The 27,656-nt window shown below is 39.0% G+C and overlaps 1 protein-coding gene across 1 annotated transcript; it reads left to right on the forward strand.

Annotated features, from left to right (window-relative positions):
* Positions 1-320: 320 nt before the first annotated feature.
* gfpt2 (glutamine-fructose-6-phosphate transaminase 2) lies at positions 321-27,398 on the forward strand. Its single transcript, XM_086023940.1, has 19 exons — positions 321-474; positions 10,689-10,796; positions 12,142-12,249; positions 12,364-12,489; positions 12,665-12,723; positions 13,301-13,435; positions 14,858-14,919; positions 18,107-18,186; positions 20,419-20,530; positions 20,697-20,860; positions 21,281-21,376; positions 21,726-21,823; positions 21,915-22,035; positions 22,122-22,279; positions 22,704-22,818; positions 23,277-23,404; positions 23,488-23,655; positions 25,706-25,867; positions 26,362-27,398. The coding sequence occupies exons 1-19, from the start codon at positions 372-374 to the stop codon at positions 26,404-26,406; spliced, it is 2,148 nt and encodes a 715-aa protein (XP_085880066.1). The 5' UTR covers positions 321-371; the 3' UTR covers positions 26,407-27,398.
* The last annotated feature ends 258 nt before the right edge of the window (positions 27,399-27,656 follow it).

A 27,656-nucleotide genomic window follows, 5' to 3' on the forward strand; every position in this document is an offset into this window, starting at 1 on the left:
GGCCAATATGGGACACTTTGCAGCTCTACCCACACTACAGACTGATAACGAATAACGGACGCTCAGTTTGTAGTAAAATGCCCATCGCTCAATTTGTAGTAAAATGCCCATCGCTCAATTTGTAGTAAAATGCCCAGCTCTGACAATTTGTAACGTTGTTTTAAAGCGCCTCTTTTCCAAGTTGGAGAGAGCACTTTGTTCTACACTTAGAGCCCTCTTATGTCATGTCACGTTTTTTTAATAAAGCTTTTTTGTGACATCGAGATGATTTTGTGAGAGTACATGTCATTTACAATGGATCTTAGTGGATCAAAGTCACATTGCAAACATCGTTGGACTGCGCTGTATTAAGCCTTTAAGCCTGTGGAGGAATGCAGTGCCTGCCTTGTCTTTCCTGGCCCTCACTCACGCAAACTTCATTAAAATACTCATATGAAAACCTTGGGTATATGAGTGGCTCTAAGGCAACCTCAGGTAAATATGAATGACAACACTCAAGTATTTTGCTAGTAGTGGACTTACAACATGTTTTATGAAGACGCCCCCTATTTTTTGTCATCCATTTTTACATCACATATCTCTGCTATTTAAAATGATTGCCTGCCTAACATCTCGTTAAGGTGAATGTTGTGTTTTGGTTAGAGCAGGGTGAGCCATGTGACTGAGCCAACATTCTGCCAAATGTAGAGCCTGAACAGATCATTTTTATCAGTGGCGTAGCTGGGCTGTATTCCACATGGGTTTTAAGGTCAAGGGGTTCCGACCTTGCACATGCAAATAGAGTACTGAAGGAAAGTAAAAAAAAAAAAAAAAAAAAAGGAATAAGTAAACCAAAAATAGACCATGACCAACCCTACGTCATCTACGCCACTGCCCCCTTATGCTTCAAAACTCACCAAATTTTGTACGCACATCAGGAATGGGTGAAATGTGCGATACCATTAAAAAACAACAACTCAATACCTCATAATGCACTAAGAAAAAAAAACTCCCAGTAGGAATGTCATACACACATGAAATAAATACCTAAATGTAGGTCTAGATCAGGGTTATTACAGTTTTGGAATTTTAATTGTTAGTTTTTATTATTTCGTTTTGGGTATTGTTTTTTTGAATTTAGTTAGAATTAGTTTTCAGGGTGCCTTTGTTAGTTTTTATTAGTTGTAGTTTTATCAAAAACACTTAGTTTTCATTAGTTTTATTTATTTTTTATTTTTTTGTTTAACTTGTGCGTAGAATTTCAAAAACGCCATGGTAAGTATTGTGTAGTATAAATATGTCAGGTTTTTGTGGAAGAGGACCCAAATGCAGGAGGCAAAATCAGAGAGCAATAAAGTACTTTAAAGAAAAACAAAAAGGCTAGCAAGTACTGTGAGAACGAAAATGTATAAATCCCAAAAACTACAAGGACCAAAACAAACACTAGGACTAGGACTAGGACTAGGACTAGGACTAGGACTAGGACTAGGACTAGGACTAGGACTGGACAGGACTTGGGCACGACGAACCAACAAGGACCGAAAGAAAGCGGAGAACTAAATACAGACAAGTTGACGATACAACGAGGAACGCCTGGACAAGACACAGAGGGTAGGAGGGAGCTGATTGGTTAGCACACAGGTGGACACAATAATCATGACGAGAGAGACACAGAGCAAAGCATGAAACTAACAAAACCAAAAACCAAAACAGACCAAACATGACAAAATTAAACAAAAATAATATTTAAAAAAAAAAAAAGATAATTCAGGGTACAATTTAACAGTCCGCAGACTTTGAATTACAGTAAGTGCAGAGCATAATACTACTTCTAAAGTTGGATGCATGCAAAAAAGTCACCTGTTTTCAAACATTATCTCCTCCGAGGGCATTTGTCATATCAAACAAGCACATGACAGAGTGAAGTCTTCTGATTAAAAGTTGGTGAAAGAAAAATCTTAACTGTCCTATTTCGGATTTTATGAGGCAGCCAGTGCTTGTTCACCTGATGTGGCCGTGCTGCCGCTCGGACCTTTGTCGTCCCTGGCATGGCTGCTCTCACCACGACAGAAAAGATCCGTCAGTGCATTTGGCCGCATCCTCAATTCACTTTTTTTTCTTTTTCGCCCTCCGTTTATCCGCACCACACATCTCCTTTTGTGGTGGTTTCTGTCTTTTAAGCATCTTTGCAATTGCAAATCTCATCTACCTTGCTTTTTTCCCCCAGAAAAATAACTGTCACTGTCTGAGCGGCTGAGCCAATCACATTCAATAGTAATATTCTTTGTACTTGAGCATCACTGTACATTTTTTTTATACAGCTCTTGGATTGGCTCGCATCACAACATTCAAGCGTATCTTATATTGTGGCCAATGACCTTAAAAGGGTATTATAATCAAAGAATTAAATAATTGTAAACAGAGTAATTTATTGGTACCATAAAGCCATAGAAGTATGTAAACGTCACCCAGTTTCTATCAATCAGCATACAGTGACAAATTGTTGCCTTGGTTAATAATCGCTCAGTAAGACTTTTAAACGTGAATATCCATAAACAGTAGTAGTTATCAGTGTGATAAGGTGCACACTTCATGATGGGAAACTGTCCATCTTGTATTTTATTGGAATTGATTTATTTATGTGGTTATGGAACATATTCAAGTGTTACACAATTATGTCCGCCAATAGTTTGTCAATTCAAAAGTGATGGTGATTTGCCTGAGTCCGATTAGTTTAGCCATTATGATACGGTTTCATCTCTGGACTCATTTCGGCTTAGCTGTTGGCATATTGGACTTATAAATCATTATTCAATAAGACATGCACTATGAGCACACATATTCCAGAGTCCAGTTAATAGTCATAGATGATAAGGCAGCAGCCTCGATAAAACAGGAGAGGAAAAATGGACTCCTTCTGATAAGAAAAGAAACATCTATTTTCTACTGTAAACTCCAGTAGCATGCTTAAATAAATTGCTTTCAGTCTTTCTTAATTTTGGTGTTTTGATTGGTTTTCGAAGTGCAAAAATGTGAGGAGTATTTTTCATTTCATTAAATCTCCTGTCACTATGATGGAGGATTGTTAAACTCCCACTGGGTGCAAGCACAAAAGTGCTGACATATTTGTGATTTTATTCTTCATCAGAGCAGAGTGACTCCTTACAAGGGAGTATGTCGAACAACTCTCATGTTTGAAAAAAAAAAAAGAACTATTGTAATGTACAGTTTACGTGAACTATTTAAAGACCCTAAATTGAGTCTTAACACTTAGCTCATTACGGGGGCTGTGTTTTTGGAGGCGCCACTCAAAACCCAACACCTCACCCTCACTGTTGGGATGAGAACAGGGTGATGTTCCATACATCACCCTGGAAATCTGTTCCAATCTGTATAGTGAGTGCAGCTTTCTTGCTGGGTCAGCATGTTTCACTCATATAGTTTGACAGGCTTCTGCTGAATGTGTGTGGCCCAACAAACCCACTAACTTGTGTGTGTGTGTGTGTGTGTGTGTGTGTGTGATTTATAAGGTATTTTTAAGGGTTTTGTCCAAATGATCACCAATTATAAACCCCTTCACAGCATAATAGAAGTCAACAATACCCTGAAGAAGAATATGAAGGGCGAAAATAACCTACCTGTTTTTATGTACTTGTGATTTCTTTTTTAACTATAATTCAGACAAGAAATTAATATTAGAAGAAAGTGTATTGCATGGTGTTTTATTTGATATTCAGCAAGGGCACCAGAATTTTCCAAGTTTCTCAAACCGCCTGGGAACCGCATCAACTGATTTCACAAGGAACTCTTGTGGGAGGGAAGACATACTGTAACTTCTTGTTCGCCCTCCAAGTTCTTCCAGAGTTGTTGGTTTGCTGAAGGCGACTTGTTCCTTTTTAACAAACCACAAAGAAAAAAGTTGCTGTTAAATCAGGACTTCTGGTTGGCCACGAAGACCCATCTTTCTCCCAGGGAAGTGCATACCTGTCAACCGCCGGGATGTACTGAATCTTATGAAAGTTGTCATTTACCCTTACATATGCGTATATAATCTTACACATTATTTTTGAATGGCTGCTATCACGTGAACATAAATCAGCGACATAGAGCGTACATGTTTGAAAAGGTGTTTCCACCTGTAGAAATTATGACAAAAAAATGTACAACTTGACATGTATGGAATTGGCCATTCAGTCAACCGTGAACCATGAAAATCAAATCTTTACTATTCGCCAAAATACTGATAATTGGCCAGATTTCGTCTCTCAGTATAGTGAGGTACCTTTCGAAGTTCGTGGAATTGCTTACGATGAAGTGGCCCACGACTCTGAAGTCATTTCACAGCATACCGGTACATTGGACGGATCCTGCATTTTTTCAGAGGCGATACGATCTTCTCCCGCTTACTAGTGGCAGTTGTGACAATTCACAAACCTACCGCTTCATCAAACATCTTTTTAAAGAGATCAAAGTTCATATCAAACCATCACCTCCCCAAATGCTATGTCAGTCTTCAGCAGCGATGCTTAAAAGTACAAGAAATATCATCAAAAATACTCAATACAAAAAGAAAAACAATAATACAAAATGATCATTCTAATAAGAAAACTAGGACAAAACTTTAATTCCCATACATCATGGAATGTACACCAAAAAAATGAGAAGCATATTGAAATAATAGGAATAAATTATAAGTACAGTATTTTATAATGGGAGTTACAATCACTTGGGGTCAATATGTTTGCCGTAACAACCTTGATATCTCTCCTGCAGGAGGGAGTTAACGTTTCAGCATGATAACGACTCAAAGCATACAGTGCATACTAATCAACAAAATAATAGCTTTATTAAATTAGGATTCTAGTTCCCAGTCTTTTCCCAGAGAGAGCTCACACCTAAATCCAATTGAAGACTTACTGTATGCGGAACATGGGGGGGGGGGGGGTACTGAAGTCACATGATTTCACTCAAGTTGCCAATTTTAGGACTTGGGAAGAGTATAAGAAAAGAATAAGAGTAAGAAAAGTATGTTTTGTCCACAACAAATAACATAGAACTTGGCTTTCTGCTCAAATCATCAAAAATAATGGTACGCCTAAATTAATATTTGTTGAATAACATTCTAAGGCAATCACTGCAATCGAACAATTTTTTGTAACTTTCAGTGAGACTTCTTTCCCTCTCAGTAGGTATTTTGCCCCACTCTTCATGACCAAACAGTTGCCGTTGTCTCTGTTTCAGCTCATTCAACAGATGTTCCGTAAAGATGTTCAGTACCATTTAGGTCAGGCTCATAGAAAGCCACTTCAGAATAGTCCAATATTTTGCTCTTAGCCATTCTTGGGTCTTTTTAGCCGTGTGTTTTGAGTCATTAATCGTGTTGCAAAACCCACAACCTTTGACTGAGTCCAAGCTTTCTGACACTGGGCAGCCCCAGAACATAAAGAGCCACCTCCATGTGTCACATTAAGGACAGTATTCTTTTCTTGGTATGCTTCCTTTTTATCAGAGAGCTTGTCTTTGAACATAGAGCTGATGTGCCTTGCCAAAAAGTTGAAGTTTTGTCTCGTCTGTCCATAAGGCATTGCCCCAAAACTTTTAGGCTTGGCAACATGCACTTTGGCAAATTGCATTCTTGCTTTTATAGGATTTCCTTTCAGTAGTGGTTTCTTCCTTGTCAGCATGAAACCCACTTTCATGGCTCCAACAACATCAAATGGTGAGATCCGACACTGATGTACCATGACCTTGGACTTCACCTTTAATTTCTTTAGAGGTTGTTCTGGACTCTTGTATATTATCCATCTCTTCAATTTGTCATCGGTTTTCCTCTCACGGCCATGTCCAAGGAGGTTATTTACAGTCCCTTGAATCTTAGATTTCTGAATTTTTGCAACTGCAGTCACAGGAGCATCAAGCTGCTTGAAGATGTTCTTATAGCCTACCTTTAATGTGCTTTGTCTATAATTTTCTCTCTAATCTCTCATGAGAGAACTTTATCGCTTCCTCTGGTCCATGTTTCATGACTACTTGTCACACTAGTTAGGCCGACTGATTGAAGTTTGAAGTCACATGTGATGCTAATCAGAGATCACACCTTGGTTGAACATGTCCCTATGGTCAAATTATTTTCAATATTTTCTAGGGGCACTGTCCTTTTTTTCCCAAATCATTCTGTTGAACCACAATTGAAAAGCAATGTTTGATTTTCATTGGTATATTTTCCTTACATTTATATCTTTTAGTTTTGTCAGATTCAAGTTATTTATGTGACCACGGTGGGGTTTTCTTTCATTAACAGAGGAATACTAACAACTTCGTCCACATGTGTCTGTTGTGATGTTACTACCTTTCTGTATCTTGTGATAGCTCAACTTAATCCGTCTTTTATTGCCATCATGTCATGTCAAATTGTAAAAAAGCATCAATACAGAAACACAATATAACAGCACACCATTTTGACATGTACATCCTGGGAGCTGTTCGGAATCAAAATTGATCTAGTATGACAAAGGTATTGAGGAAAAAAACATACTTAAAAATACATTCTACTGACCAGAGATGATGATTATTAAATGCATTCATATGTGCAGATAACTACAGATGTGTTTTGGTCATTGAACTTCTCTTCTTCAATCAGAGGAAGGAATAATACTGACGTTATTGTGGGCCAGGTAACTGACTCTCAGAGGTGGATTTGAAATTGGATTGGTTAAAGAAACAACCCCACTGCTTATATAGTTGGCTAGCAATGCTGATTCTGAAGGACATGGGTAGATTCGATTGGTATGAAAGCTCATAGAGGCTCAAATCTGATTGGACAAAAGACAAATCCAACAGCCACGTACACATACTGAAAGCAGTGTAGCAAAATGAAACTATAGGAAATACATGTATTCAATTTCAAGGAATAAATTAAAATTCAGGTTGTCAGTGCAAATGGGCTAAACATCAGGCAGGCCACTGCTGCCTGGATGCATGATGATGACAATGATGATGATAATGATTTATTATTATTATATCAATAATAATGTATTATTATTATTATTATTATTATTATTATTATTATTATTTGTTAAAGATATGCGATTTCAAATGTGCTGCGTAGTACTACTCTGCGAACATTATTATTAGAGAAGTAGTAGTAGTAGTAGTAGTAGTAGTACAGTAATAGTGGTAGTACTAGTAGTAGTAGTAGTATACGAGTAGTAGTATTGAGATGCTCAGCAGTTCAAATTGAGCTGATAACACGTGACTGCTGTCTACACAGGTAGGCCAACGTGTGTCTGGTGATGTGACAGATGTGGATTCAAGAGCACTAAAAGAGGCGTCTCGAGGGGTGGGGACGCTCGCAGTCTCTCCAGGAAACACCGTTTAAATGCTCACTGCCAGCGTGCCGTACACACACTGAAACCGAGTGGAGCATCACCAACCTCACTTCGACTGAATATAAAGTTTTTTTTTCTTAATTACAAGCAGAATTTTCAAAGCTTTAGCCATGTGCGGTAAGTGTTGCACTTTTTCCTCTGACTTCCTTTCATTCTACGTGTTCTTGCAGTTGTGGCGCTTTACGAGCACAAAGTCCAGTTCAGGGGCTTAAGTTTACATAAACGTGTGTGTGTGTGTAGAAAATTGAATGTCTTTCTTGCCTAAACGTTCAGACTGAAGAAGGGCTGTTAAAGTTGAGACGTTTTTTTTTTTAACTAACTTTACGTTCAGCTGCTACGTGTCTTGTGCTTCCCCCCCACCACCACTAGGCTACTTAGTCTTAGTCTAGTCATGACAGCCTCGCTGCAGATCGATGCAATACGGAGCGATGTTGTATAGTAATTTGGGAATACATTACAAAGCGATATCGTTCCAACATTAAGTGTGGTCACATATAGGAGCGCGACGTTTACGATCTAAAGTCAATCGTTGACCAACTTTTTCCCTTAGCCTTCACCACAACCGGCTTAACTGGCTACTAAAACACTGCTTGCTATGTTCACCTTTCATACAGGCAGCTGTGTGTTTGTGTGCGTGCATATGCGTGGGCCCGGCAGGACACGCACACATGCGCGCACACACAGACAAGGCCCTGTTCATAGTAAGCACAGCCAATTTTAAAATAAAAATGTAGTTCATTCAAGTTTTTCCCAACAGAGGACACATTTTTGTATTTTGTAACAAGTCAGTATTTTTGGTTTAATTTCTAATACAATAACACACATACTCACTGACCAAAATGACCTAATGAGATCAAATAAAAACAAAAGATGATCATTTATATTTTCATCTTTGATTGACACGTCAGAGAGGTATTACCGGTATTGATATTATCTTCCAATATATTTGTGGTTGGAATATGTAGTAGTGGACCGTCCACTGTTCTGAAAGGTTTTCCTAATAATCTACTGCATTTATTAGCACATGAGAGCCACCACATTGGATTAGATTCACGGTCTGGACATCATTTAAATTGGCCCACTAAAGAAAAAACAGTTTGTCTACTTTATTTTTCTTGCTACATGGATCTGTATTGTGGAAGAATGTCTGTAATGGAAATGCACATTTTCTTTGCATTTATTGTTATCTATACTAATGCCTTATCATATTTGATACAATAAATAATCGTATAGTAAGATATTTGGTCGTCACTATTTTTCATAACTTCTGATTTCAAATTCAGTTTATTGCTAAGATATACAAGTAGACAATAACAATCAAATGCAGGGGTAATTGTGTATAGTACATATAATAATGTGATTAGGTGATTATACATATACAGTATATGGATTTCAGTCAAAACTCAGTCTGAAGGAAACAATAACTGCGATGTGGCCCACAATGAAAATTCGTTTGACACCCCTTAATTAGATAAACCACAACTATAGGGCACAGAGAATGAGATGTTTAAAACGCCTAGTTACACCAAGTAATTAAAAAAAAAAAAATCTATCCGTTGAGGTCTGAAAGACCATAGTAACAAGGGAAGTTGTTTTAATCCTGCTACCTTTAAAAGACAATGACCCCTGACAGAGACACCTCTTTTGACTGAACACAAAAACCTGATACATCTTACTGAAGGGTTATACTGCTCTTACCTTTTAATCTCATATCATTAGATTGTGAAGGATCCAGTGAGTGTGGATATTCACCAAACACAATCCCCTATGCATTCATTCAGTTGCATGCACTAACATGGAGCCACAGCCAAAAGTTGTCATTTGGCAGCCCAAAGCTTACCCAGTCATGGGGCCCTCCACATCTGTGCATTGCATTGACCAAAAAAAAAAAAGCACCTCAATGCAAGGTCTTTTGAAATCTACAATTATCTGCTACAGCTTTGTTACCTAGTTAACCGTTTGAATATCCTTCTATCCCCACCAAATTGGTTTTAAATATTAATGTCCATAGCCAACAAAAAAAAATGTGAATTTGAGAAAATTGTCCTAGTTCATTTATCTCGATAAAGTCCTTGAAATCCTTATTGGGGGTTACCAAACAAGCGAATCATCATAGCTCTTTTTTTGATAAGACCCATCATTTAACATTTAATGTAGTTTCCTATTTTGACTGCTTAAATGCTCACATCTTTTAAAGTGTCATTCGTGTGACGTCACTCCCAATTCTCCACTACATTCTCTTTAGCTTATACTGGCACTGACTGGGCTCTTGTTGTTGCTGTTGGTTGCGCACATTTATCTCTGTGAAAACGGTTGCTGCACAATACATCGAAAAAATATCATCATATTCGATAATGGCTTGTGCAATATGCATAACGCAAAGATGTGCAGTAAGTTGTGTAAGAATTGTGTATTGTAAGTATGGAATTGCATGCTTTTATCTGACTTTGACGAATCAGACACAACCTTAAATGCGCATCACCATCCAATAGGAGAACAGTATCTAGGGCATAGATGTCAAACTCGTGTCCCACTCTCCTGCATGTTTTCCATCTCTCTTTGCTGCAACATACCTGATTCAAATGATCAGCTCATCAGAAAGCTCGGAAGGAGCCTGATACTATCCTGATCATTTGAAACAGGTGTGTTGCAGCAGGGAGAATGCAGGAAAGCGGCCCTCCAGGACCGGAGCATGCAGGAAAGTGGCCCTCCAGGACCGGAGCTTGACACCTGTGATCTAGGAGCATTACTAACACTAAATAACAATTTAGATATAGTAAGTTATTAAAATGAATTAGCACAGACTACATTGAGCTTGTTTATTTTGGTATATTTCTTTAGGTATGTGTTAAATATAACAATAATATAGAACACCCAAATCGCATACTGCATGTTTTTTCCAACATTGCGCAGCCCTATTTATTTTGAGATTAATTGTTTGCTTTCCTCTCGCCTTATCGGAGTAAACTCCTTTTCATACTCCCCGCCGTGACAGCAGGTTTATTTAGTTGAAGTCTTCCTGGCAAAAGTCTGCCCATGCACAGTAAGCTGAAATAGTCAATTTTATGAAAAGGGAGGTTGAAGAATTGAAACGGCCATAGATTAAGCATTAATCTAAGACGAATAAACAATTACTTTAAATCGAAAAAGAAAACTTTTATTCATCAATATTTAGGAGACATTTGGGCACCCTGGAATTATTGGAGCCCTAGGCCCCATCCGCCCCATATACCATGTGACTGCTCTTGAAATGAGATTGACATATAGCTCCAAAATAGTTTCGCAGTACAAGTTAACGTTGCTTTTCTCTGTGCCCTAAAGGGATTTTTGCTTACCTAAACCACCAAGTACCTCGCACCAGAAAGGAGATATTTGAGACACTAGTGAAGGGATTGCAGAGACTTGAGTACAGAGGCTACGATTCAGCAGGTAAGACGGCTGACACACACGCACGCACACACACGCACGCAGACACGCACGCACACACAAACACATAGAAATAGACATAAATTAGCAGTCCAGTTCCATGTAGATTCTACTCCTAATGAACCCTATATGGCCTTTTGTTAGATTTCACAGTAACCAAGGTGCAGGTACGTTGCCAAGCTGTAAAAGTCCAAGATAGGGTCCAAAAGATGTTTAGAATACCACACCAGTGACAAACTATTATATCCTGTAAAGCTGTAATGCCATTGCCACTCCCAGTTGAGGTTTACTGTCAAACTAAATGTAAGACAAAGATAATTACAGGTATGTAGTGCATTGTTAAACAACAACATAGCATTGCTTTAGATATGACTATTTGGATTAATGCCAACAAACAATGCAGAAAGCCATGGACAGGACAGGACAAGTAGCATCTGTGTTACATATTTGAACACAAACAGTGAAGCAACACATGTAGACTGATAATATAATAATACAGGTATATATTCTTTATCATCTGCAAAGAATGAATAATATTAATGCAGCGTGTGTCTATGTGTTACATCGCCCCCAGGCGGCCAAGCACACCAGAAGGAGCAGCACAATGTCCATTGAATTGGAGCAAAAAATGTGGCAAAAAATGTTGCCTGAGTTATGAGCATGTTCATGGGCACCGTTGTAACTGTAATTTTAGGAGAACTGCAGTCATCCTGCTACAGTTCAAAAACATGCATGCAGATGAAAGGAAATTAATTGTTGGAATGGCGGAATTTGTTGTTACCACTTTCATCTCTAATCTACAAGGCTTCTTTAGAGGAAAACCTCTCTGGTATTCATAATCAAGGTTATTCATATCATTTGACCTGGGAGTGCCGCTGTCTTTCAATTATCCTTTTCCACAAATATAGCAGCGACCATTTTCACTTGACTCTGAAAGGACACACCTCTTGCCATCTGGGTAATGATTATCATCAATAGTTTATTAACGTACACTAATGCAAGAGAACACACGACACTGCAAGTGTGTGCTTTGTGTTTGCTCATCCTATTTGAGCAGGATGAAGAGGTCGTACAGCTGTTTCGCAAGTACTGCACACCCTCATTGAGAAATGCGTTTTTTTTCAGCCAGCCGGTCAAGCAGTTTCTAAAAAGTATCGTACGGTATATATTACAAAATAATTGACTTTGTGCAATCACAAGACTGTACCTTTTAACTGCCCTCATATTTGACTTTGCTGGAGATGTGATATGTTTACTCCCTTGCTATTATCAAAGTTGAATCTGGGTGTTCTTTTCTGTACGGCCCGTGAAAAGTATTTGATGAATGTTGTCTACTGCTCGTTCACAGGCATTGCTGTGGACGGTAAAACCAAGGAAAACTCTGACATCAATGGCAAATCTATCTGTTTGATCAAGCAGAGAGGAAAGGTCAAGGCTTTGGATGAGGTGCTGCACAGTAAGTTCAAGTCAATTATTCCAAGTGTTGAGGCATCTGGTTGCTCATTTGGGTCAAGATTGACACTGTGTCCATGTCAGTAAATGAGGCTGTATAATCTGGTGGGTTCTCCAGAGAAAGACACCCTGGACCTGGAAGAGGAACTGTGTACACACTTTGGCCTCGCTCACACTCGCTGGGCCACACACGGAGAACCGAGCGCGCTCAACAGCCACCCGCATCGTTCTGACAGCGATAATGGTAAATTCATAAAGAAAAAAAAAACTCAGTTAGTGTATATATGCTGCCACATTCTCTATTTATGGTATAGTGTTTAAAATGAGTGCGCCGCAGTCATAGGTGCGATAGCCATGTAAGGGAACATACTGTATGATCATACAGGTAGCTAAAATCTCAATCTCAATCTCGCCATCAGAGTTTGTCGTCATCCACAATGGCATCATCACTAACTACAAGGAGCTGAAGGCCTATTTGGTAAGTAAATATTGTATGTTGTCATATTTAACATGTAGAGGTCTCCCGTGTATCCACATTGGCCGTTTATATTCTACATCTCAAATGCTGTAATCAGACTCTTAGCAACAGTATATATATATTTTTTACTTTCATGTCGGAAAAAAAAAGAAAATATTAAACACCTCTCAATATAATTGGGTGTGGTGCTTCCCTTTAGCGCTTGTATTGGATCTTATGGTTGCATGTATTTCATAAATTTAACAATGAGTTTACATAGCCAACTTGATAAAATATTAAGCAATAAACCTTGTGCCTGCCCAGACCATGTCGAAGTGGTCAGGCGGGTAAACAGATGGTATTTCATTCACGATTATGTGAACAGCGGGCATCAACCCCCCTGAATCATTCAAAGTTACGCCACACAAAGTTACACTGGGCATGAAAATAGAGTCCTTTATGTCAATGTCATGTCATGGTGCCTCGTAAATAATTTACTGTATGGTTGCTGCCCCACCAAAAAAGAATAATTTCAGTTCTCCCCCCTGCGCCCCTCAAAAAACCCCACAATTTATATCATGCTTCTTAACATTCTCAGATCACCAAGGGATATGCTTTTGAGTCCGAGACAGACACTGAGGTGATCCCGAAGTTGATCAAGTACGTTTACGACAATCGGGAGTATGACAGCATCAGCTTCTCAACGCTGTTGGAGAGGGTCATTCAGCAGCTGGTGAGTGGCATTTACTTCATTGCCGTTGTTCTTATTTGTCTTTGTGTTGCGAGGTGGACATTTTCATTAGCTGTCGGGTTGCACACCCACGAGTGACTATGACGAGCTGTCAGGGTAATAATTCAGGGTTACCTTTTAATACGCAGTAATCAAATGCACAATTGAATTTTGTTTAACATAACATTCACAAATGAAACGCTCTCACACACTAGTGAAATGCTTTTACATATAGTGAAAAGCTTTTACATATATGTGAAATGCTCTGCAGTGTGTACTTCAGTATATTATGAATGCATTTTCGTATGATGGCTGAAAGGATTTCAGCAATGTAATAGCTGTAATACTGTAAGAGTGTTTCACTTGTGCGTAAGAGGCTAGAAATATTTTCACAGATCTTTCCAAAATGCGCTCAACACTGCAATATGCTGGAACACAGGTTTCAGTTGTGTGGATGAGAGCATTTTACTAGTGTATTTAAGAGTGTTCACTTGTGTCTATAGGAGCTTTTGACTAGTAAGAGAGCAAAAGAAAAAAAAGTCATGTGTGAGACCATTTGAGTAGGGTGTGTGAGAACATTTCACTAGTGTTTGTAAGAGTGTTCACTGGTGTGCATTTCACTATTCACTATACTATGTGAGCAAAAAAAACATTCAGTTGTGCATGTGAGAGTGTTTCAGTAGTCTCTGGGAGTGTTTTTCACAAGTTTATGTAATTAAGTGTATGAGGGTGTGTCAGTAGTGTGTATGAGAGCGTTTCAGTAGTGTGTATGAAAGGTAATCCTGAATTATAGCCCCTCATAAACGATGCCACAGTGTCGCTAGGTTTCATGAAATGTGTTTTTGTTTGGTCCCACACATTAGTCAGTCTACCGTATATTTCAATTTCCTGCCTGTTTAAAACACAGTGGACCATCACACGTCTCCGTGGCGACCGCACTGAAAGCATCACGAATAACATCATCATTTGCTATAGATGATTTAATAGATCAAGAGTGTATTTTCCACTGCGTGCATTTTGGGTGTGAGCGGGTTGTCGGTGTTCTGTGCAACTGTGTTTTTTTGGGGTAATGGGAACCAGACAGTTCGACCCCACAGACTGCCGTATGACCACGACACAACGTACCGTACCCGCCCCTCGCTCTCAAAACCACACACACGCAAACTCAGCCAGTTCGACGTCGATCCACCACAGTGCTTTCGAAACACTCCAGATGTTTCACAATAGAATTCCCAGTTCTCTTTTACCTCCAACAAAGACCCACTCTCTCACATCATTTTGCCAAAGCTCTTTTGGGGAAACATTTTGGGGTCACTATGCGTAATATAGGAATACTGTACATGATAAACCACTAGGTCTATCTTGATTACGAATGAAAATGTTGAATAACTTCAAAAGGTAAACTCTTTATTCTTTTTGTCTCAGGAGGGGGCCTTTGCTCTGGTGTTTAAAAGTCGCCATTTCCCTGGAGAGGCCGTGGTTGCCAGGTTAGTTTTCACACTAACACACACAAACGAACGGTCTGACGTTTCACTGTGTGGTCTGGAGCATGTGGTCCAGGGGATAGACACGTTTGAGATGAGCCATCCATGTGAAGCAATCGTCAGTATGATTCATCATTGCCCTGCTTTGTTTTAGCAATTATGTGAGTTGGGTGTTTTGCGCTTAGTATATTTTTCATGTACTGTTTCTTATTGCGTAAAAGCTTATAAAATCACATCCGATTGCTTGTGTCAGTCCCTTAAGGCTGTGACAGATTGGACGCAGCGGTTTATTCCTTCTTGTGTCGGGCCTGGCGCTATTTCATGTGGGTCTTCGGTCTCCTTCCCCCTCGTGAGCTGGCCTCCCTTCTTTCTCCTGAGTTTTGCACCGTCCCCCGTCATGGGCCTGGCTCCTCTTCGCTCTCCTTTGGTCTCCTCCTCTCGTCTAGGCCTGAGCTCCTTTTTTTTTTGGCGGCCTCTGCGTAGCTGGCCATCTGCCTGCGTCTCTGTGACTCATTATCGGACCGTTTCCTGTTTCAGACCTTGCCAGCATGACTCCTGGTTTATCACTCCCTAAGTTTTATTTGACTTTATACATTTCCTGCTCCAGTTATTCCTTATAGAGCAGGGAGAGGCAAATGACTGCATGAGCAAAGGCGAATTCGTATAAAAAGAGGGCGCAAAAGCATATAAAAATGACTAAAGATATATGGGCAGTAGTCACTGCTGATATGACCATGAACCTGCCACAAAATGTCTTATCATCCAATTAATCTATTGACCTTCTTTAGTTGTGTAACTAATCTCCAGTCATATTGCTCTAAAGTCATTCTCATGCTGCCAACTAGTCCTAGGGGCGATATTTGTACAATAGCTGGGAATTGACAGAGCTGGGCATTCCGTCTATGTGACGGACCGGTCTGTTTATCCGCCTATGACGGACGCCCGTTTCGCTGACGGTTGATGAATGACGGGTCAAATTTTTAAATAGCATAGTCAGAAGCCCATGTATTTAATCCATCTTTCGTCTGTAGTCCGTCTTTAGCCTTTATTTTTTGGGGCAAGGATTTGATGGCCGCAGTGAGGAACAATGGTGAGTTGTTGTTGCTTGGGGGGCAGATTTGAGTGAGGGACCAGGCTGTGAATGGAATCTCTGATGGAAGCCCGTTTAAAGCCAGAGGCCGACTGGCTACGCCCCCCGAAAAAGGTGAATGACGGACAACGCTGCAGACTGATGACGAATAACGGACACTCAATTTTTTGTAAAATGATTGATGTGCTATGCTGTGTGTGACATATTCGTAATTTCCAGTCCTTAAAGGGAAGTCAACCCAAACATATTTTTTTCAAGAATATGTTCTAGGCAAGCTCACTAGTTGAAACAAGGCATTCTGATAAATATTGCGTTTGTGGAATAAAAGTTAATCCACCCGTTTTTAGCCTTCTTTCGGGGCGGCCTGCTTGGACCATATTCTTGAAAAAAATATGTTTGGATTGATTTCCCCCTTTAAAGGGGAAGTTTTGGAATACGTCCTGTGAAAAACATCAGCCCCGCTCGCGCTGTAACCTTGTTGCCACCGTGAAGCACTTAAATCATAATGACTTATTACTATAACAATAAACGTTATCGTGCTGTATTTTATTTTATTTTTTGGTAAGGCCAAAGGGTTGTGCTCGCGATGACTTGCACAGTCATTTCATTCAGTCACATCCATGCGTGACAACTGAATGAAGCCTCTTAAATTTTGCTTTATGCCTATGATTGGTTGTTTTTTCTCAGCAGCGGTGTTTTCTTTTATATCAAAGAGGCACAACATTGGGCCAGAGACGGCAGATTGTTTTTTTTTTTACAGATCATTTTTAGCATGTACTACGGTCAAAGTCATAATAAAAGTAAAACACTCACTTTTTTCCAGCGTTCTGACGTATCCAAATCGTCCATGCATCGGATCCCTTGACATTACATAAGTCCAAGTAACATTATTATTATTATTATTATTATTATTATTATTATTATACACACAAGTTCTGATTAAAACACACTTTGTTATTTTTTATTATGAGTACACCTCTCCCCATTTAGTAGCATGAAGAGCATCTCTGTTTCTCAAGACAGTTAACATGCAATGTGATCAGCCAGTTTGAGCAGTGTAAGCATTTTCTTTCCACATGCCAAGCACAACGGTTCTGTGTCTTAATATTGGACTTGGAAAATAAAGTTGCTATAGGCAGCAATGATGTCATGTCATCCCTATGTTTGCATGGAGTCCAGGGATTGCTAAGGGAGTGCTATGATGTACGATAAGTGTTCTCTTATTTTTTTTCATCTGGCATGTCTCACCTTACACATATAAGGAATATATAATCAAATTTCAATTGTCCAGGACTAATTTACCAAAAAGAGATTATAGATACGTTAACAGTGAATTTGAATGAAAGAATATTTGTAAACTGATACTGGGCTGCTGTTGTTCCAATCAAAAAGGATCAGCTTCCATGAATTTTCATCTGCTCTTGTTTTGACTTTTTCTTACGTTATTGTTTTTCCCACTGTCTCTTTTTCTACTAACACATCTCACTTTTCTGTCATCTATTTGCTTCCCCTCTCTTTTGTGTCTTTTCCCTCCCCTAGGGTAAATATTGTATTGGATAGCTACCACATGTGTCTGTTTGCGAGCCTCACTTCAAGCCCCACGCCCCTTAAAACAACCAGTGGCTTGCGTCACTGGAGCCAAGCCCCAGAGAAATCTTAACTGGAGAGAAAAGAAAGAATCCGGCCATATAAATATTGGACGTGCTAAGGAAAGGCCTTAAGTATTTGTCTCTTAATAATCTACTTGGCATGAAGAGGTTTGATTTTAATCTTTTGTTTGATCTCAAGTCAAACAAACCTATCAAACGTTTCTGCACCTTTGTCACATCCACAGCCAGAGACGCGACTGAAGTAATAGCCAATACAATCTGTGTGATACTGTTCAAGAATTGCAATGTTGGAAATGTTTTAGGGAATGAAGAGAGGAGGTACGATGTAATTATGAGTCATTTATATAAGCTGCTTCTTCTAAAAATTTAACAGGATTGCGAGAGTGCATGAGCATCCCTACCAAAACGTGTGTTCACTGTACAGCATCTTAAATTGTTGTTTTCTCCCATACACTCATTGTTGTTTCCCTCACCTCCTATATTTGATCAGAAGAGGAAGTCCATTGCTCATTGGCGTTCGAAGCGAACACGAGCTGTCAACCGAACACATTCCCGTCCAGTACAAGTGTGGTAAGTAAGCTTCCTTACTGGCTGCCTCATTGCAATGACAATTTGCCTCATGGTTCCCAACTCACAGTTACAGTATACACTCACTGGACATTTGTTCAAGTACTCCTGCACTAATTTAATATTTGTTTTAAAAAAAAAAAGGTAGATAATAGCCTGCCTTTTGGTATCACTGATACTCTTCTAACGACCACAAAGTTCAACATCTTTTTGGTACACACATTACAGCTATAGCACACACAAGTCACATACATAACATGTACTGTATATGTACACCTGACACATAAGTTAAGAATTTATTAAAATATAAAATAACTATTTAAAATGTATTAAAATATAAAGATATTTAATATGACAAAAAAATACAATTTTGCGATACAATTACAATTTTGAAAAGCTTTCACCATCAATGTGCAGCGGTATATGTATTCAGTTTTTTTTAATTACTTAATCAGCATAAAGATGTAAATCACATTTGTGCTTGAATTTAGAAACTGAATTCACATCATCTGTTTTATATACTGTACGTCCTTTCATTTTCTACCACAACACAATACCAACTGCATTTTAACACTTGACACTGTTACTTATGCTGTATTCGAGGAAGGTAGGAAGTCAGACTTTTTCGACTTCCAACTAGGAAAACTGTACTACAACATCCCTTTAAACTGGGAGGTTCGAGTTTAGAAGTTAGAAAAAAAAAGGACCCCCAGTACACCCACTTCAATGTGACATCACTCGACAATGGTCACCCCCATGGAGACACAGACTTGAAAGGCAGAATTTTAATTTACAACAATATAAACATATATTTATCTGCCTTTATTTATTATTACAATCATTTAGTTACTTGACATAACTTCACATAACGTGATTTTCACTGACTGCGTGAAGATGTGCCATTATCTCCCCACATTCAGTTATTTGGTGAAATGAATGAAATGCTTTGAAGCTAGATATTCCTTTGCTTATATAAATAAAATCAATTATGAAGAAGTGTTGCTGGAGGCCAAACGCATTGTGTTGAACCAGAGCAACAATTTATCGAAATCAGCCATCTTTGTTGTTTACTTTCACCTCAAACGCTTTGAGGTTGGAACTGCGATCATCAGAGTGTGATAAATCCGACTTCCAACCTTCCTTGAATGCACCATTGTCAACATCCCAACTGTTGCACATCTTGAAAAACAAGTTTATACTGTTGGCCAATATTGGACTTGTCGTTTAATAGAGGAGTAAATAATAAAACGCTTAATTGAATTACTGTTGAGGCTTTTCTGTGGCACTTTTCTCATACAATGCAAAAACATGTAGGCCTATGTCCAATTAATTGAAGACTAAATTGGTGGTCAGTATGAATGTGAGTGGTTGTGTGTCTTGTGACCGACACCCAGTGCACAAGATATACGGTATTGCTGCAGAATATAAATGGAATTCCATGTAACTTTCACTTCTTCTACATTGTTGGTTTCAACCACTGTAGGGCAAACGTTGCACTAGCTCTTCTGACAGAGGCTGTCTTGGAATCTTGCTGTGAATTTGGGGTGCTATTGTACAATAACGCATTGCAAAGCCTTCTTCGAAAACCCTTTCTTCTCAACATTTGTGAGCTGCCAAGGATTTCAGGGAAGCTTCCCTGGGAACACTATTTAGAAGCTTCCTGTGAAGTGTGCTTATTAGTGTAAGTGTATCAAACAAGACACGCTGAAAATCTTTTCTGATATATTAACAACATATGTAAGCGTAATTATTTCCTATCGCACATGAAAGATTTCATGAAAGATTTATGGTTTCTCAAAGGAACGAGTGACACCAGTCCAAAGTGCAATGCAGATTTACTGTTATTGTCGCGGGTGAGGACAAAACAAGCCTGGGTGTGTCAATTGAACACTTATAAGGAAAGACTTTTAGTGCCTCTTGCCCTCTATTTAAAATATCTTTGTGCTGTGTAGATGACAAACTACACAGACTACTCCCTGATATCACACACTTAAATCTTTGTGTGTGTGTGCGTGTGTGTGCGTGTGTTATGACGCCCTCCAGAAAAAGCTAAAGACTTTTTCGCATCATTCTGATTTAATAAAAAACAACTTTTCTCATCATAACATAAAATAACAATATAATAAAACATTTTCAGCAACAAGTTCAGAGGAAGAATTTGTCATGTCCACATATGTTTTAGGGACTCAAAACACACTGATGTGACCCCTTGACCTCTGATTTCTGACCCCACAGCGCTCTTGAAGGAGGACATCCAGGAAAAGAACAACCATAACCGCCCCGGTGGCACTATTAACTCCGTAGGGGATGGCAGGGCTGTGGAGTATTACTTTGCCTCTGATGCTAGGTGAGAACTCCACTTCTTGATAAACTTTATAAAAAACAATGGCAATGTGACTTCTTGTCTTGCCTCCATATTTATAAAATATACAGTATAAATGCAATCTAAATTAAATCACTTTTGTGTGTTTTCCTTTTGTGAACACCATTTGTTTTTTCCCTATGACTCACAGTGCCATTATTGAACACACCAACAAGGTTTTGTACCTGGAGGATGATGACATTGCTGTGGTGAGAGGAGGGAAACTTTCAATCCACAGGATGAACCGGCAGGCGGGTGAAGATCCTGTACGGGCCATCCAAACCCTAAAGATGGAGCTCCAACAGATAATGAAAGGTCAGACATTTGAAAGCCAACAATTTAAGAACAGATTTAAATTTTTGTGCATGAATTATAACCAAACAAAAAAACAAAAACAAACAAAACAAACAAAAAAATCCCCTATACTTGCACTCCCTCTGCTGGCTCCAGGCAGTCGATACAAGTATTATTTTCCAGTGTACGCCGTAAAATAGAATAGAACACAAAAAATTCCTAATGAGGATAAGTGCAAATGATAAGAAAATGAATCAATAGAAAATATAATACACTTCTAAAATAGTGAATACCGGTATCCTGAAACAATAAGTAAAATCTAACATATAAAATAACAAATTGAACAACTATATTACTGTGCCATATTTACATGTTGAGCGTTTGCCAACATACAACTGATATACCGGCACACATTCTAATGGAGTTGTCTTCCCTTTGCAGGAAACTTTGATTCCTTCATGCAGAAAGAGATCTTTGAGCAGCCCGAGTCAGTGGTCAACACAATGAGGGGTCGCATTTGTTTTGACTCCAATACTGGTAGCCATCATGTATTATTAATATGGATGTCAACCCCAAAATGTTCTTTACAAGCAAATGTTCTATGCGCCTTAATTAGTCTAAACACGGCATTCTGATTAATAATGTTTTTGTTGAATGTGAGTTAAGTAGTAAAATCCACCTAAAAACAGGTCGATTTTACGGCTTAACTCATGTTCCACAAATGCAATATTAATCACAATTCCGTGTTTAGACTAGCTAAGGCGCATAGAACATTTTCTTGTAAAGAATATTTTTGGGTTGACTCCCTCTTCAAATATCACCTGTTTATTAAACCCTGATTGCAAGGATATGTGTAATGCAACAGTCTCATGAAACTATTTCTTAGTGGTTCTTGGAGGATTGAAGGACCACCTAAAAGAAATCAAGCGTTGCAGACGGCTCATCGTGATTGGCTGTGGTACTAGTTTCCACGCTGCAGTCGCTGTAAGTTTTGGGCGATAGACAAATATTGTTGAGAAAGTTTGCATGTTTGGTGAAAGCGGTGCTCAGCTGACTTCCCCTCAAATGTTTTCAGACCAGACAAATCCTGGAGGAACTAACGGAGCTGCCTGTCATGGTGGAGTTGGCGAGTGACTTCCTGGACCGCAACACGCCTGTTTTCAGAGACGATGTCAGCTTTTTCATCAGCCAGTCAGGTGACAACACCACCAATATTCCTAGACGTCATTCCAGCTGTCTCCAAAGACATTTCAAACTCTTAACTCTTTGCACTACCCATCAGGAGAGACCGCAGACACCTTAATGGCTTTGCGTTACTGTAAGGAGAGAGGTGCCTTAACAGTGGGCATAACCAACACTGTGGGAAGCTCCATTTGCAGAGAAACAGACTGCGGAGTCCACATTAATGCTGGGCCTGAGATTGGAGTCGCGAGCACCAAGGTACAACTACTACAGCTACTTAACCCTTGTATGGTGTTCAAATTGTTGTTAGTCAGCCCGTGTTGATGGGCCTGGTGGAGCCCCTAAGAGTTTTGGCTTTATAAAACAACACAATCAAATCATTTTCTGTTAAAATACTCAACAGATGTTTACTACATCCCAATTGCAAATCATATGAACAGCAAACATTGTTAATATGTGCCCTTTACCTTTTTTAGATCACCTTTATGAATTAATGTGCTACTCCTTTTTAAAAAATAAAAAGCAATTAAAAAAAAAGAAAGTTTCAGATATGCCTTGGGTCATTTTTTGTTTTGATGAAAACTGAACGTGGGTCCCACAGACCCAAACACTAGACAATGGTTAAGATCAAACTTTGGATTTGGCAAAATAAATGTTTCCCCCCTCTGTGTGTGTGATCCAGGCTTACACCAGCCAGTTTGTGGCACTCACCATGTTTGGCCTTATGATGAGTGAGGACAGGCTTTCCCTACAGAAGAGGAGACTGGAGATCATCAACAGCCTCAGAGAGCTCCCCGGTAACAGCACAATGCCCACCTTGAGTACTAGGATTTAGAATGCAGACCTCTGCCGAGGTTGATTATTATTAATATGAGGTGACAAATTATTTTTATTCCTCTGACCGTTTTTTGGCAAGTGGCAGTTTCTGCTCTTTGCACTGGAATGATTTTGGAAACCAGTGGCGGGATGTGAATTTGGTACATGGGCCTTCGGCGGGGATTTACACAATTTAATCCACTTCTTAGTACACAAATCAACATCACTTTGTTTGTAAAGTACTTTGTACTATAAGAAGCAATCACAGCTGTAACAAAGTGCTGTACTGTACATGAATAAAAAATAAACATAACCCCCCCCCCAAAATGGTAATACTGGAATATTAATTATCATTATTATTATTACAGTTTAGAATCAATATGTGTCTATTAAATATGACCGAAACATGTCATCATGAGAACTATTTTGTGTGTCCTAGATCTGATAAAAAAGGTGTTGTCTCTGGATGAGAAAATAAAGATCATTGCTGAAGAGCTGTACCAGCAGAGGTCTCTTCTGGTCATGGGCCGTGGTTTCAATTATGCCACATGCCTGGAGGGGGCACTGGTAAATTGGTTATCTTCTGCAGTTTTCCTCTTTTTATTCTAAGTACACTATTGAGTCGGCTTTATTTTGAACTTAATCTACAGAAAATCAAAGAAATCACCTACATGCACTCGGAGGGCATCCTGGCTGGCGAGTTGAAGCACGGACCTCTGGCGCTCATTGACAAACATATGCCAGTCATCATGATCATCATGAAGGATGCCTGCTACACCAAGTGTCAAAACGCCCTACAACAAGTCACTGCTAGATCGGTAGGTCCCGGAAGCAATCCACAATGTGTAGTGAACTCACTTACAATTGTCTATTCTGGACGATAGTCAACTGCCAATTTATTGTAATGAATATATTGTAATGTGAAATGGTGAAATAATCTCCGGCGGCCAGAATCAAACTGTGTCAAACCGCCACCATTATAAAAATGTTAAAGCAATATTTTAACGCCGTTAAGGCTCCTTTATACTCCCGCGTCGGCGCGGGTGACAACTGTCGCATTTCATCACGTGACCGACGCAGAGTGATGGGCGACATGTTGGTGACAGGTCTGCAACACATGCCGTCAGGCCGCGCATTCTCACTCGTGATTGGTCCGTTATGTCACATGTTGCAATGACGTACACTTTTCCCCGACTCGCTTCTTTGAGGGCATTTTCTTTCTCTACGCGCAAGTATCAAGGCAAACTGCGCACGGCATTGCCGTAGTGACGTGCTGGTGGACGTCGCCATGAATAATGTATTGCCAATGCAAGTTGCAAAATATACACGAAGTTGACTTGATTTCATTCTTATTTTTTTCATTGTCAACTTGTTTAGTTAGCCATAATGTGCGAGGTAGCCTGGACAGAGATGCATATACAGTGTTCCACTGAATATACAGCAATTGGTGAATGTACAGTTTTACTAATTTTTTGGGGGGAAAGCTGTCCTCACTTATGTGCTGAAACAACCATTACTTGCTGTTTTTGTCCTCTGCAAGAGTCCTGTTTAACATAAAAGTATTGCTTTGGCGTCATCTTGTGGGATTTTAGGTACAAAGGAACTATGTTGGTGTGTGGGGAGAAGCTTTATTTAGACAGACCATTGTGCTGAAAAAGATTACACAATTATTAGGTTCATTTCTTTCTGAGAGGTTCAGACTGATTAATGTAAGTATTTTCAAGCATTACAGAACATTTTTTTCAGCAACTTAGTAGTCGATAGTCCCCCCAAAAAACCCTCTCTCTCTCTCTCTCTCTCTCTCTCTCTCTCTCTCTCTCTCTCTCTCTCTCTCTCCCCCCCAATAAAGAGAGGGAGAGGGATTATGAATCTTTTAGAGTGGGAAATTCACCCATTTATTATACTCAGAGCGGAATGACTGAATAAAATAGTTTTTGTGGAATCCACATGATTTAAATGTAGCCAATTATATTAATCCGAGAACAAAAAAAGTAATATAATTTGAAATTAAATTGCATGACATAGAATACAATATTTTCGGCCTATTAACTACATCGAAATAAGTTGAGGAGCTTCATTTAGACAGAAGTAGTGCTTTAACAATCATCCAGCATCTGAGTGCCAAGGAACTATTTGAAGTGAGTTGAGTGGTTTCATTCAGACACAAGTAGTGCTTTGCTGCCTTGTTGTGATGGTGGTCGCTACTTTTTCCCTAGGTTTTGAACCATGCGGCTTATATAAACGCGTGGCTATATTCTGCATTTTTCTTCCACTGCCTGGGGCGGTCTAACCGGAAATACAATACAATACAATTGCCATTAACAGGATGTGACTGCAGGTGGAGCAGTTCAGCAGGCGAGGGCGCTATGCACTAGGTTATGAATTACGTTGTATGGCGGAAGTAGAGCTGACAAACTGGAGTGGCAGCGGGCAGTGAAATGAAGATAAATACTTTATTTTCTCTTGGTTCTGCTCTGTTTTAATTAGTGAAGTTCCTTCCATGTTAAAAGGCACTGTTAGGAAAGAATCTGTTCAGGTACATACATGTACATTTACAGTTCAAAATTGTTCTGTAAATGCAGTAAATATCAAATTTTTCAACATAGACAGGTGCGTCTCATATATAGTTTTTTCCTTATTTTTTAAAAATAGAGTGGGTGCAGCTTATATAAAGGTGCGGCTTATAGTTCGGAAAATATAATAATTATAATAATAATACATTTAATTTATAACGCACTTTACATTTGGGCAACGAATCTCAAACTGCACAGGAGGAAACAATGTAAAAAACACATGGATATTAATTTCTACAACCAAGCGCATACTGCCATTAATGATGTTCATGACTCCCCTCACCTCCTTTTTCAGGGCAGGCCCATCATCCTGTGTTGCCAGGACGACACTGAGGTGACCATGAATGCTTATCGGACCATTGAGCTGCCGCGTACTGTCGACTGTCTGCAGGGCATCCTCAGTGTCATCCCACTGCAGCTACTATCCTTCCACCTGGCGGTGCTGCGAGGATACGACGTAAGTAAAACGTCTGGGCAACATACACTCACTCGGCAATCACCCCTGGCCACCACGTAGCTCCGCCCTGGGAGGAGGAACAAGTAAACGGCCGTGAAACATGCCTTATTTGATGTCATGTTTTGGGTTAGGGTTAGTGGGTTCCTCAGACTACAAACAGCCTCTGTATTTCCCCCACGTAAATAGCCATTTTTACAACACTTGCCTTCGGAATACATCGGCACATATGCATCTCTTTTTTTCCCCTCGTCGTGTTGATAGGGCGACGTTCCCATCTAATGCAATGCATGGGCATTTAAATTATGTTGCAACTTGTATATTTCCCAACCAATTTTATTTCCCAACCAATTTTCCTGAAGTTTACTTTTCTGTCCATTCCAAAGGGTGTTGTCTATATATCCTTTAGAAGTTACGGTACTAACTGATACCCTAAAATGTTTCCATATTGACAAACTGGACTGTTAATGATCATAGATTATTTGGCTTCTCTGCAGGTTGACTGCCCCAGAAACCTAGCCAAGTCTGTGACAGTGGAATGAACTCACGTCACAAAGCACAGGAGAGCAGAAAGGACGATCATAGCGTTGCAGCGCAAATGTGCAATTCAAATTTCTGAATATTTTTATGGCTTTTGTGTGTGTGTATCTGCATGTAAGGTGTGTGTGAATGGGAGATGAGTGAACGAAACAAATGAAAAGGACAAGGTACAAGGAACTTTTACTTATTATTATTTTTTTTTTATTCAAACAAATGTGAAGTTTGACAAATACACTGATGAGGGAGCACCAGTCCATGGCTGTTGTGGCCTTGCATGGATCACAACATACTGTGTCTTTTTCTTATCGCTAGTTGAGCCAAAAACACTTTTAAGAGGCTTAATAATAACATTAAATACCATATAGAAGAAATTACAGTTGTGCAATATGGGGACTAAATGTGCATTATGAAAGTACACAGTTGTGACTGAGCTGATTTTTCTTTTTTTAATTTTTTTTTTTTAACATTGCTTCTTGCTTAGCCTACATCCAATTGAAATTGAAATTGAATAGTGATAGAACTTTGTTCCAAAGAGCTCTCGAAGTACAGAAGTCTGATTGATCTTCTATATGCTTTACTGTACATGAATGCAGTTAGTGTCTTCTGTTTTTTTTTTTTGCAGGGCCTATAAAAGAAAGTACTTTTCACATTCTGACTTGATTTTACCCTTATGTCATATTCTGCTTAATGTTTATTGTTATTAAGTTGTTTAGTTCAATTTAAAACAAATATTTTGTTGCTTGTGTTTAACAGAACAGGATTGTTTGCAAAGATTAGTTTCATGATATGATTGGAGCATGTTAGAATTGTAATTCACTATAATACGTATGGGTTTATAACAAATTAAGATATACTATATTTATCTGATTGATATTTTATAAACGTAAAAGGTTTGATTTATATTTGTAACTGATTTTTTGTTTCATACCTTCTGCTTTTACCGACATAATTGTTCTCTATAAATCAGATCCTAGATAAAGTATTCAACAGAAAATGTGCACTTCCTTTTCTCATTTCTGAATATAAACGTGCTTCGAATTTGAAGTAGTTCTATCTATCTATCTATCTATCTATCTATCTATCTATCTATCTATCTATCTATCTATCTATCTATCTATCTATCTACCTATCTACCTATCTACCTATCTACCTATCCATCCTTTTTTTTCGTGGCTGTATTGAGGCCCGATCCCCTAGGGGGATTTTTAGCATTTATAAATGAGATTGTGACAAATTGGCTAAAAGTATTTTA

The sequence above is a fragment of the Filicampus tigris genome, chromosome 2, assembly GCF_054856515.1.
Source record: "Filicampus tigris isolate MCC_2025a chromosome 2, RoL_Ftig_1.0, whole genome shotgun sequence".
NCBI classification, from domain to species: domain Eukaryota; kingdom Metazoa; phylum Chordata; class Actinopteri; order Syngnathiformes; family Syngnathidae; genus Filicampus; species Filicampus tigris.

Coding starts and splice junctions, on each gene's coding strand:
- gfpt2 (XM_086023940.1), top strand. CDS start 372: ATGCAGTGCCTGCCTTGTCTTTCCTGGCCCTCACTCACGCAAACTTCA. Junction 13,436..14,857: donor AGAGGGTCATTCAGCAGCTG/GTGAGTGGCATT, acceptor TTTTTGTCTCAG/GAGGGGGCCTTTGCTCTGGT. Junction 20,861..21,280: donor GCTCCAACAGATAATGAAAG/GTCAGACATTTG, acceptor TTCCCTTTGCAG/GAAACTTTGATTCCTTCATG.